Below are 19,336 nucleotides of genomic sequence, written 5' to 3' on the forward strand. Positions count from 1 at the left end.
TTAAGCCAACCAACTTTCATATATACATAGTCCATAAAGAGTGGATTTTATAAAGCAAACTAGGTTATCGAAGAGTTATAAATTTTACTCTATTGAATATTTGCACATTTGAAATCAAGAGAAATTGAACAAAATTGAAAATCTTTATATACATGTAGGTTTCTTGTTTTTTTAAATTATCAAATTTCCACCTCACTTACTCTTTTACTAATTTCTCAAACTCATTGCCCTGTTTCATTATTATATTAAAAAAAAAATCAAGGCCAAAATTCCATGCTTTTTATAATTTCAATTTTTTGCCTTTTAATTGAATTTCTCTTAGCAGCTCTTATCCCAAAACATAAGCCAGTCAACTAAAATTAGAAAATTAATGAAAAACACATTTACCCAAAAGGCCGTGGTAGTGGCAGCGGCAGAGACAGCGGCAGCAGCTCAGTTTGCGTCGCAGTCGCTGCTGCTGGTTCTACTGGCGCCAAAATCACTTGAGCAGCTCAAATGCCATTTAAAATGCGAACGAAAAAAAACAAAAAAAGAAAAAAAATAAAGAAAATGAAGAAAAGGGAAACGTAAACGTTAAAAAAAATTAATTATTACGAAAAATTTCACAACAAGTCAAAGAACGGAAGGACAATAAAAGGCGATGCCGCAAAAAAGGAGCATTAGGAAATGTATATATATATATATATATATCTAAGAAAAGAAAAACAGAAAAATAAACGAGGCACAAAGCAAAGAATAAGAGACGATTGCAAGGTAAGTCCCTTTCCTTTTGGCTTTTGGTGTGGTCAGGACATGGCAACAAAAAGGTTTCCAAGTATGTATGGCAGAAGAAAGGATCTCGCTGACAAAAAAAAAAAAGACGGTTTGCTGGTCCTCCTCAGCTGTTTGTCCTTTTGTCAGGTGAAGAAATCGTTCATGTTGGTTAACATTTTAGCAAGCTTTATTCGGAATTGCTTTACCAGGACCTAGTAACGGTATCTCAGCATCATCTTGAATTTGTTGTTCAGCTTTAAGTTAACTTGGCCAAACAGTGTATACACAATCTATCAATTAAATCTTAACAATTTATCTAATAGATGAATTTAATCAGGCAACCTTTTTCAGTATGCCCATCAGGTTGTCGACGAACTTGAACTGACTTTCGAAATATTTAATGGGCTTTTGGAATTTAGCATAGTTAACTTACCCATCGCTCTGTTCGCCGCCCAAGCGACTGCTGGCCAGTGAATTCCGTGTGCTCTCGCGCTCTATTCCCAGCGTTGTGGTCGAAAGTCCCAGAGTTGTCTGGCCCTGTCTACTTTTAGGCGAGATCTGCTGATGATAGACACCTCCTGGCAAATGCTGCTGCTGCTGCTGCTGATGGCAAGCATAGCGTTGTGGACTGCAGGGGAATTGCAAATGATTTGATATGGAAAATTCGGATTTAGTGGGCGAGCCAGTGGTGGATGAGGAAGCCACCGACTCTAGACCTCGTGATAGCTTTAACATTTCAGCACCAAATTGATGTAGTGCCGTCATAGTAGTGGGCGTGGGCTCCTTAATGCTGTAAAGGGAAAACATGCAAATTATATTACCAAAATATTCTGTGATCTGGGCTTTTTGTTGTTCGGCTAGTCACCTTGAGTCAGGTAGCCAGAGTTCGTGATTGTCCAATGTGCTTAGATCCGTATCCGTTGAATTTGCCGAGTGGGCATGCAGCACTGATGAGGCGTGACTTTGGCCTGGTTTCAGTAGACGGCGCCAGGTGCAGCGTCGCTCTGTGTGAACGGAAGAGTTAATACAGGCAAGTTGCCATTAAATTGCAGTCTGTGTAAGGTTTAGTTTAGGCAAAGCTCAAATGGGCTAATAAATTCGCACGAACAGACAAAAAGGATACACAACGAATCCTGCATCAATGCGACGTGCCAGCGCGTTGCCATTAAATGCCATAGTTCTACGGCAAGAGATTTAGCTTAAAATAACTGCATCCAAGTATAAAACAATCACACATTGCCACACACACACACACACACACACACACACACACACACACACACACACACACACACACACACACACACATTTACACACCCTCATTGGACGATCTGATTACGGATATAAGAAACCACAACCGCGTTATTGTTGGCGGCGACTTCAACGCGTGGGCGGTAGAGTGGGGCAGCCCCTTTACCAATGCAAGAGGGCGTGTACTTTTAGAGACGTTTGCTGCCGCAGACGTTGTCCTATTAAACAGCGGCTCCCAATTTACGTTCAGGCGCGCAGGAATGGGATCAATTATAAATCTCACTTTCACCAGCAGCGGCCTTTATCCATCGTCGTCATGGAAAATAAGCGATACTTATACTGCAAGTGACCACGAGGCCATCGTTTTTGCAGTGGAAGAACCTGGCCGCCCACCAAATGCTAATGATACTCAAGATAAAAAATATAAGATAAACACGCTTAACTTGCAGGAATTTACAGCGGCACTCAATAGCTGCGACTGGGAACAGGATGAAGCAGAGGTTATGGCTCACCGTATCTCCAAAATGGTCGAGAGAGCATGCGATGCGGGCATGCAGCAATGTGGTGCATACACAAGGCACCACAAGTCTGTATATTGGTGGAATCAAAACATCAGCGATCTGCGAAAAAAGTGTCTTGCAGCCAGGAGACGATACCAAAGGGCTAGACGCCGTGATGCTGAAAACTGGCCACAGCTGCAGCACGAATTTAGCTCGGTAAGGACGACATTAAAGCACACTATTTGGGCAACTAAGAGGGAAATTTTTCTAAGACTATGTGACTCAGCAGAGCAAGACCCCTGGGGGAAGGCGTATAAAATCGTCGTAAAGCGCATATATGCAAATAGAAATCACACACCTTTAGAAGCGGAGCAACTTAGCTCCATAGTCACAGAATTATTCCCGCGTAAGGATAACTCACTCCATAGTAGACGTCCCGCCACACCAGCTGCAGGAAGTTATGTCACTGAACCTGTGTCAATACAGGAAATCGTGGCCGCAACAAGCCAACTAAAGCCGAGTAAGGCACCAGGACCAGATGCCATCCCCAACCGGGCCCTCAAACTGGCAATGGCGCTGCGCCCAGACTCATTTTATGAGACATACAATAAATGCCTAGATGAAGGAGTTTTCCCCACGATCTGGAAACGGCAAAAATTGGTTCTGATCCCGAAACCAGGGAAACCCGCAGGAACGGCCTCATCTTACAGGCCCATCTGCCTGGTGGATACTATGGGGAAAGTTCTAGAGGGTCTTATATGTACCCGGCTTCACAGAGCTATAAATGCCGGAGGGGACCTATCATCCAATCAATTTGGATTTCGCAAAGCCAAATCGACGGTCGACGCCATTGGCAAGGTTGTCAGTATAGCCGCGGCAGCCATAGAAGGCACTCGATGGAAGCTTGGGACGAAGGAGTACTGTCTGATTGTCACGCTAGATGTTAAAAATGCTTTCAATACTGCAGACTGGGGATGTATTTTGGATGCATTATATAACTTTGGAGTCCCAGAGTATCTACGCGCAATTATCTGGAGCTACTTCGAGGACAGGCAACTGTGCTTCAGCACAACAAACGGCCAATCATCATACTCGGTTTCCGCAGGGGTACCCCAAGGCTCCGTTTTGGGGCCGCTGTTGTGGAACATTATGTATGACGGGATCCTTCGCTTGAACCTGCCGGCTGGCTGCGAAACCGTTGGATATGCTGACGATGTAGCTCTGGTCATAGTGGCAAAAGAAGTCGCGAAAGCGGAGGCGTTGGCGAACGAGGCGATCTTGCTCATCACAGAGTGGCTGCGTTCGGTGGGCCTACAACTAGCAGCGCACAAAACGGAGCTTGTCCTAATAAGCAGCAGGAAACGGGTCGAGACGGTCGCTCTATCATATGCTCGAAGCGGGCTATTCGGTACCTTGGAGTTTGGCTGGATACGCGGCTATGCTTTCGAGAACATCTGGAGCATGTGCACGCAAAGGCTCTGGAGTCAGCGAGGGCTTTAGCGAGAATCATGCTGAACACCCGCGGCCCCAGACAAGAAAGAAGACTGCTACTCTCTAGCGTTACAACATCCATCATTCTCTACGCGGCACAGGTATGGGCAGATGCAGTAAAGACAGAGAGCTATACCAGAGGTATCCGGGCAGCATATCGTCTCAGCGCGCTCAGGGTATGTTGCGGTTTCAGGACCATCTCCGACGACGCCGCACTGGTTATTGCGGGAATGGTTCCGATCGAGCTACAGATAGAGGAAGCTCGACTAGTAGCATCTTCGCTTGAGGATGGGCCATCTAGGAGGGAGAAGAGGGCTGACGCTAGAAGGAGAAGTATAGCCACCTGGCAGCAGAGGTGGGATCAATCCTCCAAGGGGCGTTGGACCCACAGAATGATTTCAGATGTACGTGCGTGGATTGGTAGGCAACACGGTGCCGTAAATTTCCATCTTACGCAATTCATCAGTGGGCATGGATGTTTTAGGTATTACCTACACCGTTTCGGACACGACGCATCCCCCTTCTGCCCGTCCTGCGGGGACGGCGTCATTGAAGATGCAGAGCATGTAATGTTTGAATGCAATCGCTTCTCTGGCGAACGGGAAGTGCTATTCCAAGAAGTGGGTACCACCCTTACAGTTGATAACCTGATAGAGGAGATGATCTCGAGTCCACGTAAGTGGGATGCGGTAAACTCCTTCGCAGCTAACGCGATGCGCGATCTGCGATTAGCCGAACGCCGGAGGGCAGGGGTGGAGGTACGGCATTAAAAACAACTCGACTGCTGTGAAGCATTACCTTTCGGCCGTCCCGCAGCAGTTCTTGTCATTTTTCTTGTATATTACTGTAGTGTACGTATTGTATCTTAATGTATTGTACGTATACTGTATGTTGCCTCACTGTTATATGTAAATAATTTGTTAAATAAATAGAATTAAAAAAAAAAAAAAAAAAAAACATTTACACACCCATCTGCAGTCCACTAACACCAATACAGCTGCAAATACTACAAACACTCAAGCGAAAACCGGATGCCGCAATGCGCCGTGGAATGTTAGAGTGTCCTGATTCTCGTGTGATTGCCTCTCAAATGCTCTGCAATGCGAGAGATTTGTCTGCAGTCGAGAAAAAAGCCATTAAATATGCTTACTTTTTTATCAATTTGGTACATTTGTGCCGAAACAATGCTCAAAGGGAAATGCAAACTTTAAAAAATCTAAAATTCAAACTCCTAGTAGACACTAAACCATTTCCAATAAAGGACTCTACTTGGTTTTCCATAAAATAGTGTAATGCTTGGTCCTTGCTGATTCCAAGAGTATTTGCATATGGAAATCACCAAATTTTTATTCACGAAATGCCCTAAAAGTTTCAAAAAAAAAAAGCTGAAAAGCTCTTTAAAGGACTTTCACATAGAATTACAAGCCATTTACGTTGATGGCTCTCAATGTAGGGCAACACAGAAATTAGCTATCTACACATCCATATGCACTGGGGACTAACAGTAGTGCATCAGGATCAAGAAATCTATTCTACCCCTCGTCCATGTGTGTGAGTGTTTTTTCTCCTGTTCAATGTCGATGGCAATGTCCGTTGTATGTGCATTGCTGCGGCTTGGGCAAGTTTGGTACCAAACATTCTACTATGCTGCCTATATATGTAGATAGAGGATTGTTTACATAGTTTCCTGCCCTACTTCCTGCCTGCTGGCTCCTGGTTTTCGTGTGTTTTTTGGGTGTCATTTAAAGTTTTGATCATAAAAAGCAAAAAGTGCAGTCAAAAAAAAAGAGAGAGACACAAATCTAATTTTTCGTTTTGGTTTTTTGCTTAGACAAACCGAAAATCATATAAAACTCTGACAGCTGTGTTGGCCCTGGGAGTGCCAAAAAGTCCATTACCGACGCCCACTTGGGTATTATTAAAATGGGAAAAGTTGCACTTACCCAAGGCAGGACCTTGTCCAAGCCATCCGCTGGCCCAACCCGGTGTCCCGGCAGCCGTCTGTTGGCCACCGCCCAAATTTTGACGCTGCCTGGCCAACAATCGTACGGTAAGACAATAGGTGAGTAGCATCACGCCCAGCGGAATGTAAAAGCACACAATGGAGCCGACCAGCTTGTAAACCGGATCGGGTATCTGGCATGTTCCATTCACAAGCACCGAGGCATGATTCTGGCAAGAAAAAAGATAATAGAAAGTTAGTAGTTAGAGTTGTGGCAAGTGGCAAGTTTTTCGAACTGAACTTACCTTTGAATACATTAGACTCAGTGGCAGGCTCATGGCAATGCTGAGCAGCCAGACAAATACAATCTTTAGGGTAACCCGTCGTCTTGTTTTATTTCGTCCAAATCGCATTGGATAACGCAGCGACAAATATCGGTCCACAGAGATGGTACATAAATGCATTATGCTTGCCGTACAGAACAATACATCCAGACATATCCAGGTCAAACAATGCTCCGAGCCCAAAGGAAAATAGCCTGGCAAACCGAATGAAAAAGAGTGACCAGAAGGCCACAACGAATATTAGTCGAGTTAATAAATATTCAACGCCTGACTTATGTCCACATTTGGTAAATGCAATATAGGTATATGATATTGTAGTACCTGGACAACAATGCAGTTGCCCTGGGTGAGCAAAACGTTGGCCACAGCGGGATACAAGTCGCACCCACTAACCAACTGTCGCTCGGCCATTTTATTTGATTTTCCTTGTATATTTCTTATTTCGTGCGATGCTCATATTTCGTTCACCCACCTACACCTCATCCCCAAAGATACTTATGCAACATACATACATTTCCCAAGCAGCGTTCGCATATGAGATGTTGGCTATAGTTTTGCGCAGCTGTTGGATGCCATAACTCAGCTATGTAGGTCCTAACGGCTGGCAGTCATCCTCATAAAAAGTATTGTGGATGCTGAAAATGCCATGCCCGGAGCTCCGGAGGAGAAGAAGGAGTTGTGTCTAGTGGGAAGTGACTGATACGTACTTTCTTATTGTGTCGACCAGTAAATGGGTGAGTGGGATTGTGTGCTGGCGCGTGTAAGCGGGATTTGGGACTGAAATCTGAACAAGAGCATGAATATCGTATTGCCATTGGGTAACTGAGTTTACTTAGCACACACACACACACAAACACACAATCACACATATTGAAACCAGGAAACGAAAATGGATTTGCTTTCTTGTCATTCTTTAATGAAACATTTTTTTTTAAATGCAAAACTTATTATTGATTGAACATAGCTTATAATTGAAGAATTTATATTATTTATTTTGAATTATTACTGCTAAAACTTGTATATTTCGTATTTATATTCATTGTCTTTTAACCAGTGAGAACTCTTTGTATTCATTACCAAAATATCCATTACCATATTTAATATTAAATCTGGCCTAAAAGCTTTTCAAATTTACTGTGTCAGAAAAAGAAAATGAGGCAACAAACTGTTGCACAGACACTCATAAAGCACTGTTTATGGCCAGAGAACATTTGTCAAGCATTCAGGCTCAATTCCAGTTAAGTAGGTGTAGGTCTAAGTAAAGTCCTACCTCCCATCGACCCCATAAAGCTCTCAAATTGCAATAATGTCCGCCCCCTGCCTATATCATGAATGGTGATTCAGTAGCTCCTCCTGCTTTCCCCTATTCCTTATAATCAAACTTTCTTTCCTCTGTCCTTCAATATTGTCCATTGACTCACACAGAATGTTACAAATGACACGGTCATTGCGCTCAGCTAAAAGTAGGCCAGTCCCAGACGATTTGTGCCCAGGCTAAAGTGTCAATAAGATCAATTTTAGGCCCCTTTTCAAGGGGGAGGGATTTGGGTAAATGGGATGGCAGTGATGGAAATTTGTTTAAGAAAAATGGCAAAAGGGAACAAGTTAAATTAAATTAAACCTGGCATTGGACTGCGAAAGAATAAAAAAAAAGAAGAAAATATAAGGCAAATGTAAAGCAAGTTTTTTGTTTAAAAGCAATGCTGGGGGAAGGAACAGGAAAGTCGTGGCGGATGCGAATGTGGAACCTAAGTTTCGGTTTTTTTTTTTTGTGTGCTGCCTCTGTCGTTGTTTTTTTGGTTTTCCTTTCTGGATTTCCCTTCATTTAATGGGAAAGTTCTTCTTCGGCCAGGCACAGACACACATAAAGCGAAGGACAAGCTGAGGTTCTGAGGTCTGCCATAGGGCAATGCTTTTATTTGTATTTTATTTTTTTTTTTTTGTATTTTGGCTCTTGTTTTTTTTTTTTGTCTTGCTTTGTTTTGTTTTGTTCGCTTACAAAACATTTCAACTTACAAATGCGAAACAAATTTCCAACAAAAGCAGAAAAGTTTCCTTGCCTCTTGTCTTCAGTTTTAGGGCAAATAAATTTTTAGCTGATTTCTTTTGTGAGGAGATTTTGTTTTGCATACTTCGAGGGGCACGGCAAGGAACTGCGAGTTCAAGAGCAAGAGTTGGGGGAAAAGGCATAGGAAGTTAGCCGAGTCGAGCCGAGACTCGTCATAAAACTAAACTTAAACACAAATAAGTAGCGGGCAGATGAAGGGGAACGAAAATGACTTGGTAAAAGCGTTGAAACTTATTTAATTTGTTGTAAGTTTTAGTGGGTCGCAAAAAAAGAAAGCTTAGAAGGAAATGCCAAACTGGTAAAATTCTAAAAAAGCGTTCGGAGGCGAAACACATGGCGGACGGAAGCAGCCTTGCTTCTACTAATGATTCGGTTATTTGCCAAATGAAGTGAGAGCGCGAGATAGAGACAAACAGGAAGTGAGAGATGAGAAATCGACCAAAAATCGTTTGTACATGTACATATACGTTTATATATGGCTGGGTATATATTGACACGCCCCCTCCTTATGATAACATAAGCTTTTGTATGCCATCAGAGCAATAGGAACAAAAGCAACAACAATACGCAAATATTTGTATATTTTTTTCTGCGTTGGTAAACTAAAGCAAACAAACAAGCGGCCAGTCAGCAGCGAAACAACGAACAAAAAGGCAATATCGGGTAAAAGTGTATGATTTATGAATGAAAGGACTTTCCACTATACCCGACCATCGATTTTAGTGAAAGTGCAAAGCCTTTTTGGTTGTGTGCTGTATTATGGGAGAGGGAACTCTTTTGTTGCCTCTGGCTTGGCATCGATTTCAATTCTGGTTTCGATTTTGGTATCCAGCATCCACATTCAGCAGATTCACATCAATTAAATCTAAGCTAATTCTGTTTGCTCGGACAATGGCGGAAAGGGTTTTTGTGTGTTTGCCTTCCTGATCGGCTAAGTGGCTTTGCTTTACTCAATGAATATTAGTTTATGAAAGTTTGCCAGAAGACAAATAATATTGCCTTCTATATTTCATGGAAAAGGATGTAAACCATAGAAATCGAAATTCAGAATCGAAATCTTTACAAGCAAAAAAAACCCTTTCACTTAAATAAACTTTTGCAAGAACTTCTTCAGTGTCTCCAACCAAATTGATTCCTTGTCATAACTCTTTTACCCTCCAATTGTGTAAATGAAAATTTGCTGGAAAAACATTGCAAATAATCCTGAAAAAAAAACACATCAACATAAAGCACAAACCAATCAAAAAAGTGAAATATCAAATGTCTGTCAGCAAATAAAACTCACACATAAACATATACACAAATACACAAAATCTAAATGATTTGTGTCAATAAAAAAAAGGGCGAGCGATAATAAAATGCAAATATAAAGGTGAAAAAAGGAGCAAAAGGAAAAAAAGAAACGAGAATTTTTACGCCAACTTGTAAATTGCTGTGATTATAAAATAAGCCAACCCAATTTGTTGCTGTTTGCCACAAACCAGCAACAATAACAATTTCAATAACAAATCAAAGAGATGTGTGAGAAGCAGAAGAAAAAGAAGCAGAAATAAATAAAAGAATTATGGCGCATTTGGTGGTGGGAACGTGGCAAATTCTATTTCCTTTTCGTATTGCGTTTGGCATGTGACAGTGACAGCCACTTACAAGAGCCGACAACAGCAACAGCAACAGCCATAGCAGGAGCAACACGTAAAGGGGCTCCTGTTCTCATTCACTCGCTCCTCCCGCACTCCCAGTTCATACATTTTCCTTTTCGTCCCCTTTTGTAGGGCTCTTGCCATAGCTTTTGCCTTTCAATACCCCGTGTGGTGCATTGATGTTTAATAGACAGTTGACAGGTATACCAACGATAGAAGGACATGGCGAGGGGACACGAGAGAGAGAGAGAGAAATGGTGTGGAGTTCTATTTATGCCCGAAGACAACAGTTGGGTGTTGTGTGAGGTGTGGTACAAAAACACAATTCCAATTATCTCTCAGATTTTAGCCGCCTAATAATCAATCATTTAAAGTATTGCCTGCTTTTGAGCGCTTGCTTTAAATTTCTCGCATAATTGGCTTGACTGCTGTCTTCATGTGTGTGTCAGTGTCGTCTGTATGTGTGTGTTTGTGTGTGCTTGTGTGTGTGTGTGTGTGTGAGGATGCGTATGAGCTTATAAGCCACCCGCGGCGCTTGTTGACACGTTGTCACCTCTGCTGTCATCCAAATTTATGAGGGGCGCCGAAATTGGCAGAGCTGCTCTGTTGTTAGCCATCTAACGGAATGCTTTTGACGGATCCAACTCGTAACAGTTTTTGACTTTTGGCCCGTTTGCATGCAAATATCGTTTTCATTTTCATTTTATTTTTTTCCTTTTTTTACCCGTGACACGTTGACACATTTGCATGAATTCGCATATGTTTATGCATATGTATACATTTAGTTATATGTATTTACATGTGTGTATACATATATGTATGTGTGTTGGTAGATACAAATGTACACCTACATATATACATGTTGTTCTTATTTATATTCTTGTTCCTCTGACCCTTGTGAGATGTATGTTTTTGAGGTTGCTCAGCTTGTTTTTATACCCCAACAGAGGATGTTAATTTGAGAGTTTGGTTTTTTTGTTGGGACATTTAGTGGAGCTAATATACTTACTCACGAGATAGCATATGCTATGATGAGGCCAACAATTTAATAGACCAACACTTGTCTAAATTTAAAATATTTGTATGCTTGGTGCATGGTATACCAAAGTCGGCGAGACGACTTACTTACTCAATAAATGAAAGATATACTTTAATGCAATATTTAATTGTCATAGATAGACATACACTTGTATGGACCCTTTTCACATTGACTTTTTTATGAGGTATCATCTCATCCACAGTTTAAAAAATCATAAATTTGAAGTTTAAATAAAAAAAACGATGCAAAATGTCCATCAGAATGTTTTTGCAGCTGCTGTTGCTAGTTGTAAATGTTGTTGTTAACTTTGCTTGTTGCTGGTTACTGTTGGTTGTTCGGGGCATTGGTTCTGATGTTGCTATTTGTGGGGTCAAATATTTACATTGACAGCACACAAAAAGTGACAACATGTGACAATGGCAGGGGTAAAGGGCATACGATGTAACTTAAAAATTGCATCATGAACTTTAATGGTTAAATTGATCAAAAGCTTCAATTCACATATACAAAGTCTATGGTAAATGTTTTGAATATGGATTAATTTGATAAACACTCTAAAGTAAATACATATATTAATAATAATCAATATTAATTAAGCTGAATTTATTTTCTTTTATCCACTTCTTCTATTTACATATGCAGTGAAATTCAATTTTGGCTGTAGTCCTTAGAAAGGCAATGCAATTTCCGTTGGCATTAGTTTTTTTTCCAACAATTCGTGTGTCATGTCATTGGCTATGGACCAGACATTCCTGTCCTAGTTTAAGTCTATCCTATAAGTCCATAGCTTTGAGCTATAAACTTCCAAGACTTCCTTTGCCAAAGGAGAATAGAGACGGGGCACTTCAAACTGGGATAAAGTCGGCAATGGAAGCTATTAACATGCATATGATAGACACTTCCGCATAACTTGCTGGGGAGTAAAAAACAAGGAAGTGGAACCCAAAACGGAACATGCGGTGACTACGTGCATAAGGCAAAAGACTACAATCAACTAACGTACTAACACACCCCAACACATACACACACACACACACACACACTCTTACATATGTACACCTAAACACATGCTGGTGAAGGCATAGAAAAAAGAAAAGTATACTGGAAAACTTGGATAGCTTGTTGTTGGCCGAATTGTTGGTGTTGGTGTTAACATGGTTTATCCTTTTGACGGGTTCATCATCATCATCATTATCAACAGGAACATCATCGACATCATCAGTTAACGGACATCTGGCAGATAGAGTAAATAACCGTAGGGTAAAAATCTGCCTGCCATGCATAAAGTAAACTATTTAATGGTCTTTCGATTTGGATCGTTGTGCCATAAACGCATTTGCCTCAATTGCCCACAGCTCGGGGCTCAAGCGGAAATCGAAAACTGTTCTTGGCAGAATGGCCAGTATGGTGGTGGTTGACATTGTGTGGATTGAATGATGGTGATGGTGGGTTCTATCGAGGCCAAGAATGGTTAGTGGTGTTGCCTTTTTGCCTCGACAACCTGTCTGTGTGTGTGTGTGTGTGTGTGTGCCTCCTTGTGTCGACTTTGAACTCATTTGCTTTGCGCAATTTGCCTTGACAGGTGGCATCTTCATTTTATTTTTGTCCTCCCTTCTTGTTGGCATCGCCTCCTTTGACTTTTGATTTCGTTTCAAGTTCTTGACATTCATGCAGGTGAGGCAAGCTAAGCAAGCTGGCAATAATGCAAATGACTTTTGCTTTCGTGTGACCCACAAGGATGTGCTTACTAGAGCAGCCGAGAAGGTGCTTTCACGTTTGCCTTTTCCTTTGTTGAAGAGGCAAAAGTCAGACAATATATGCTATTGATCAGTCCAATTTGCGCAGATCGTCTCTACTTGCTAAGTACCAAATCTAAAATCGCATCCAAATAACTATGTAGCATATCAAGGATTACCTCTAGAGATAAAAGGGTATTTCACAGCTTCGGTTATTTGTTAATTTTTTCGTTGGTGTCGCTGACACTTTTATTTTTAGAAGCAAGCAAGAAGGAAAGTTTTCTTTTTTTCCTTTATATGTTTATTACTTTGGGACAGCTTTGTTTGATGTCTGCCAGGGCCGAGGTACAAAGCGTCGTATGCGTAATGTGTGCTAAAGGGAAGGCTTAACTGATGGTCTTGGCTTTGGACAAAAGTAGAAACAATGACAAAAGAAGGAATTTAAAGCGAAGAAATGATAAGAGAGAGGGAGAGAAAGAGAGAAAGTAAAACCAATGCATATTCTGTTTGACAATACTGGGCAAAAGATTTATTAGACTCATTTGCATTCGAAAAAGGTTTCCATATGCGTGAATATGACTTCAAATTGATATCTGATTTACTTATGTATTCAGGTAAGGATTTCATTTTGAATGGAAAGAACTAGACAAAGTCTTATCTAACAGAAATATCCGTCCATTCATGGCAAATGTTTAAATCTTTAATTCAATTAAAACTAAGTTTAGATCACATGAGAAATGCAATCAATGGATATGGAAATTAATCTATATTCAACTTTCAAGTCATCTAATATAATATATTGCTTTCAATTTCATAATCAAATATTTTCCTCTATTGGAATTTTGTATCCCATATCAAAATTTTGCCAACTGCTTATCTTTATCCATATGCTACATATTATTATTTGGCATAACTTTAATTTTCGCTTACCCAGCGGAAGCTCATCTTTGTCTCAGCTTTGTTCCCTTGCCCATTGACAGCTGTCAGCTTAGAGCAACAACTTTCATACTATATATGCAGTATCCCATTTGTCTCTTCTTGGAATCTACTACACACTACACTCCAGCATTTCTCCAGTATATCCCAAGGCACACATTAAATATTTGTTCTCGTTCATATGTATATGTGTGTACATCTCTACAAAAAATCACTCGCTACTTTTAGAGAGTCCAGACAGGAGGCAAAATAAGAGAGAAGAACATACATACCTACATAAAAACAAAATTCAATTAAATTTCGAACAAGTTTTATATCAACACATTTCTATTTTAATGGATTCCATGGCATATTAAATATGTATGTAAGTTTCACTGCCAATATCAATGCATTGGCAATCACTGGCCAGATAGAATAAGCCACCACCTTGAAGTAGAAACAGATTCTGGCTAAATTCCCAAAGGTAGGCCTACTGAAATTTTCATTTTCACACTTCAGCAATTTTGAAGTCCGGATAAAGAGAATAAGGGAAATGGATAATATGCCATACATCTATTTGAATATTAATGCTCTTTAACAACTTTGTCATAAGAACTTTAAAGTTAAATTGAAAATAATATAAAATATTCATGTATATAGGAATAGCAAACTGACGATGAACTAAATTTTGCAGTTATTTGAGACTTACTCTGTTTATGTAATCTTTTCATTAACACAAATGTAATTGTTGTGGCTTTTAATGACTGTCTCGTAAAAGTATATCATCTTTCGCCCCTAGGCAATCTATCCACTTATACACAAGCTCGCATTTCATTTCCATGTCTCTTTTAATATTTACACAGTTTCTTTTTCTTTACTTTATTTCGTTTTATTGCTATTACTGTATTTGTGTACTGTTAACGCTTCGCTTAACTTAAACACCTAGCTAGGCATGTCTCCCCCACTTATTCCCTATTCCCTTACATCATCATTCGTCGTCCCCATCGTTCATTCAATTTTTTTTTTTTTGTTTTGGGTTTAGCTAGAGGCATCTTTTGCCCCAGCAATTGACATTCCCCTTATGAGGCACATAAAGCGTCGAATGCTTCGATTTTGCTTTCTATCACCGCTCGTTCACTTTCATTCACCATTCAGAAATCATCATTAACTTGAGCACTCTATTTTCATTTTCACGTATACTTCGTTTCTATTCTAGGATTCATTAAACTCCCTAACTCTGTGGAAGCTTACACAAATTGCTTTGTTTCCGTTGCTTCATTACATGATGCTTTAACGATTCATTATGCTCATTGTTTGTCTATTACGAGAGCTTTTCTTCTAGTCCTTACTTTTTCTTTTTGTTGTTCTTGTTGGTGTTGGTTTTATTGTTGTTGGCTCTGTTGCCTGGCGTGTGTACGCTTTAAATGTCGGCAAAAGTTTGTGTTTTTTTTTTCAAATAGATTACAAAGCACTTGTAATACCTTTTTGGCTCTTGTTACTGTTGTTTGTGCATTGCAAAGTTATTGCAACTTTGTTGAACTAGCCCTTCTCGAAAACTTTATTGATGAGCATTCAGCATTTCAGTTACACTTAAAGTTGCAGTAGAGAATATTCTTTTCTTACAATGTTTCGCGAGAAACTTGGAAGGCGAACTTAGAATTCAAACTGATTGAAAATGCAATGAGAAAATTTGTTGCATCTTTTAGGCGCAAACGGAAGAAGTTGTGGAAATGAGATGAAAATTTATATTAAGAATTAACAAACAAATTCTAGAAGAAAGTGCTTATAGTTTAAGTTTCAAGAAATCCAAATGTTGCTGAAATACTTTTCTACGAGTAAATATTTATGTATGTAATGTAACGATCCTTTTCGTCCTTCGGGATATTTACAATTATCTCTTGGGCTAGGTTCGGCACAACAAAATTTATTTTGTGCCCCGGTGAAATTAGAACAGGTTTGTTTATTGATTTGTCTTGGTGGTATGTTTATTTACGATTGTTTATGGGCTTGGTTGGATATGACAAGTTTCCTTTAGAGGAGTCCCGACCTCTTTCCTGGTGTTTCGGTAACAGGATATATCCTTGTACCTTCCAATATGCTGGGAATTGTCCTGGAGCAGTTTGACCTTACTCGATTCTTGCATAAACACGGTGTCTTAGTCCTATTCCAAGGACTTGCTGGTTACAGGATAATTTGAGAGGTTACTCGTAAGGCCGTCTCAAATTATTCTGACTTTTCTTGATCCTTTCACTTGTTTGTTTCACTAGTCTGAGCTTTTAAGGTTACTCGTAAGGCCTTAAAAACTCCCTTGATTGATCATGACTTGTAGACTTGAGTCAATTAGTTCCACGTCTAAACTAAGACTGCCTTCTAAACTAAGACTCCCGGCTCTGTCGAGCGTGGTCCCTTAAATATATCCCGAGATGCCCATAGGGCGCTGGCTGCGGCGTCGTGCTGTTGGCAGCGGCGTTGGGACCGTGTCAGAAGTGGGTCGCCTCTTCCGGCGAATTCTGCTTACCGGCAATATTCGAAGAATGGCTATGCTAAAAAGTGCGGCGTTGGGATCGTGTCAGAAGTGGGTCGCCTCTTCCGGCGAATTCTGCTTACCGGCAATATTCAAAGAATGGCTAGGCTAAACAAATGCTATGGGTCGCGATGCACGCGTGCTGTGTGCACTCGTTTAATTTCCCCTGCAATGCACTTTCATACGTATATCGTATCTATCAGATAGAGGGCTTCCCCATCGTTCATCCCTCCCCCTTCGGTTCGTATATTCCCCTATGCAATCCACAAACCATTATCGTTTCATATAATGCATGCATGCCCCCCACGCATCTTCCCGCTTGTACGAAATTTCCAGCGGTCGCATGTGGTTCGATCGAAATCATGGGATCGAGCCATGTTGGACTTGGTTGCCCATCGCATGTGTGTGTATATCGGTTTCTTGCATTATGCTTCCCACGCATCTTCCCGCTTGTACGAAATCACCGGCGGTTGCGTGTGGTTCGACTGGCCACGTTTGATCGTATGCCACTTATACTGAATCGGTTCGATCCATCAGCAGCGGGTTCGGTCGTATATCGTACGTTTGGTTTGTGTCTCGGCTGTATCTTGTATCTGGTGCATCCTTTGCACCGCTTGATTGTGTTGTTGCTGGCTTGTTGTGTGGGATATTATAGTTAATTATAATGTTCCTCACACTCCCCCCCTTCTTCGGGAGTGATTTGCCCTCCCCTGTCCCTTGTACCTTGTGTTTGTTTTCTGTATGTGTATTGCTTTCTCGCTGCCATGTCATCAGAGTCGTCCTTACTCATTGTTCATCTAGTTTCTTGCCATCTGTTTGTTCACATATTTGTTGTTTCATCTGGCTGATGTGTGCTTGCCTGGTTTTTCCTGTTTCTTTGTGCCGTAATTTACATATAACTGGAGACAAAAAACCAGTCACTTCATATGGGCCTCCAAATCTTGGTGCCAATTTTGCTGCAAATCCTTCGGCCGCATTCGAGAGATGGTGTTCTTTTGCCCATACTGTGGTTCCAATTGTTGGTCTCCACTCTCTCCTCCTTAGGTTATAGTGACGTGCCTGATCTTGTGCCGCCGTCTCCAGATTACGTCTTATTAGCTCGAACAGCTCTTGCACTTGTTTTGCCTTCGACTCTGGTGGTACGCTTTGCTTTCCTGTGCCTGTCGTGACACTATCGTATATCGCGCCTGGCATTCTAGGTTCACGTCCTTGTATCACATATGCTGGCGTAAATCCAGTTGACTCTGATTGACTAGTATTTACAGCCAGTGTTATTTCCGGCCAGCTCTCATCCCAATTCCGTTGATTTTCACCGGTAAACTGAGCAATCATTGTTTTCACTGTTCTGTTTGCCCTTTCGGTTGGGTTTTCTTGTGGTGTGTATGGTGCTGTTAATTGGTGTTGGCATCCCCATTCCTCTAGCATTTTCTTAAACGTTCTGCTAGTGAATTGGACCCCATTGTCCGTTATTACCACTTTAGGAACTCCAAATCTCGACAGAATCCTTTCCCTAAAGGCCTTGATTAGATTCTCCGCAGTTGCCTTTCGCATGGGTATCAGTTCTGTCCATTTTGAAAATCGGTCAATGATTACTAGTAACATTGAGTTTCCATGTTTCGACCGTGGTAAGGGTCCGACGAAATCAGCGCAAACGGTGGCCCATGGTTCATCCGGTATTTGCGTCAGCATTTTCCCTGCTGCTTGCTGTTGATTGGGTTTGTATTGTTGACACGTTGTACACTTTCCCACGAATTTCTTGATATCTCGTTGCATTCCTGGCCAATAATATCTTGACGCAGTTCTAGCAATCGTTCGCCTGTTTCCTGTATGCCCTGCCGTTATGGAAGTGTGGTTTTCTTCCATCACTTGGTTCCGTAGTGTCTTGGGCACACACAATTTCCATGATATTACTTCTTCTTGGCCTGCTCTATGCGGAATATTCCTGTACACCTGGCTGTTTTCTACCATGTAATCTGGATATTTCTGTGGTTGTTGTTGTATTTTCTTTATTATATGTTGGATCCACTCACATTCTTTGTTTGCTTGTCGTAATCGGGCGCCATTGTCTACTATTCTTTTGCACCCTTCCATCGGTTGTCTTGATAGTGCATCAGCGACAATGTTTAATTTACCCTTTCGATATGCTATTTCGAAATCGTATTGTTGTAATTCCAGTGCCCATCGAGCTATGCGGCCCGTGGGGCTCTCTATACTATTCAACCACTTCAACGCCATGTGGTCTGTCACCACCTTAAATCGGTATCCCTCGAGATATGGTCTCAGCTTGCGTACTGCCCACACTATTGCTAGGCATTCCTTTTCTGTTGCCGAATAGTTCTTCTCCGCTTGATTCAACTCTCTCGACAGATATGAAACCACTCTTTCCCCCTCCTCGGTGTTTTGTACTAGTATGGCCCCTAATCCTATGTTGCTTGCATCTGTCTGGAGTACGAACATTTTTGTGAAGTCTGGGCATGCCAATACTGAGTCACTCGTGAGTTTTTCCTTCACCGATTCGAATGCTGCCTGATGCTCTTCACTCCAATGCCATTTGGTTTTTTTCTTGAGCAGTGCGTTTAACGGGTGTGTTATCATAGCAAAATTTGGTACGAATCGTCTGTACCACGAAGCCACTCCTAGATATTGCCGTAATTCTTTTGTGCACGTGGGCGGCTTCAATTGAGCTATTGCTGCCACCTTGTCTGGGTCCGTTGCAATACCGTTTTCTGTTACCAAGTGGCCTAGAAACTTTAGCTCTTGTCTAAAGAATTGGCACTTTTCAGCATTTATTCTTAAGTTTGCTTCTTTCAATCTCCTGAACACTTCTTGCAGGTGGTCCATGTGTTCTTTGATTGTTTTGCTTACTACTACTATGTCATCTTGGTAGGCGAACGCGTTTGGTATCATTTCTGGGCCAATGACTTGGTCCAGAGCCCGTTGGAACGTTGCTGATGCGGAGTGTAACCCGAATGGCATCACTTTCCATTGGAATAAACCTTTCCCTGGGACTGTGAATGCTGTCATTGGCCTGCTGTTTTCTTCCAACGGAATTTGCCAATAGCCGTCCTTCAGGTCTAGGCTGCTTATAAATTTCGCTTCACGTAGTTGGTTTAAGATGTAATCGATGCGGGGC

General features: G+C 41.2%; 1 protein-coding gene across 1 annotated transcript in view; it reads right to left on the bottom strand.

Moving 5' to 3' along the window:
• LOC6650990 (serine-rich adhesin for platelets) overlaps positions 1-19,336 on the bottom strand; it is a 37,448-nt gene that overhangs the window by 3,863 nt on the left and 14,249 nt on the right. The window contains exons 2-5 of the mRNA XM_002073296.4: positions 6,243-6,475; positions 5,939-6,167; positions 1,619-1,757; positions 1,187-1,543 (exon numbers count right to left, since the gene is read on the bottom strand). Of these exons, the coding sequence (XP_002073332.3) occupies positions 1,187-1,543; positions 1,619-1,757; positions 5,939-6,167; positions 6,243-6,475 (958 nt within the window). The remainder of the gene's footprint in view (positions 1-1,186; positions 1,544-1,618; positions 1,758-5,938; positions 6,168-6,242; positions 6,476-19,336) is intronic.

Source organism: Drosophila willistoni, chromosome 3R, assembly GCF_018902025.1.
Source record: "Drosophila willistoni isolate 14030-0811.24 chromosome 3R, UCI_dwil_1.1, whole genome shotgun sequence".
In the NCBI taxonomy this organism is placed as follows: Eukaryota; Metazoa; Arthropoda; class Insecta; order Diptera; family Drosophilidae; genus Drosophila; species Drosophila willistoni.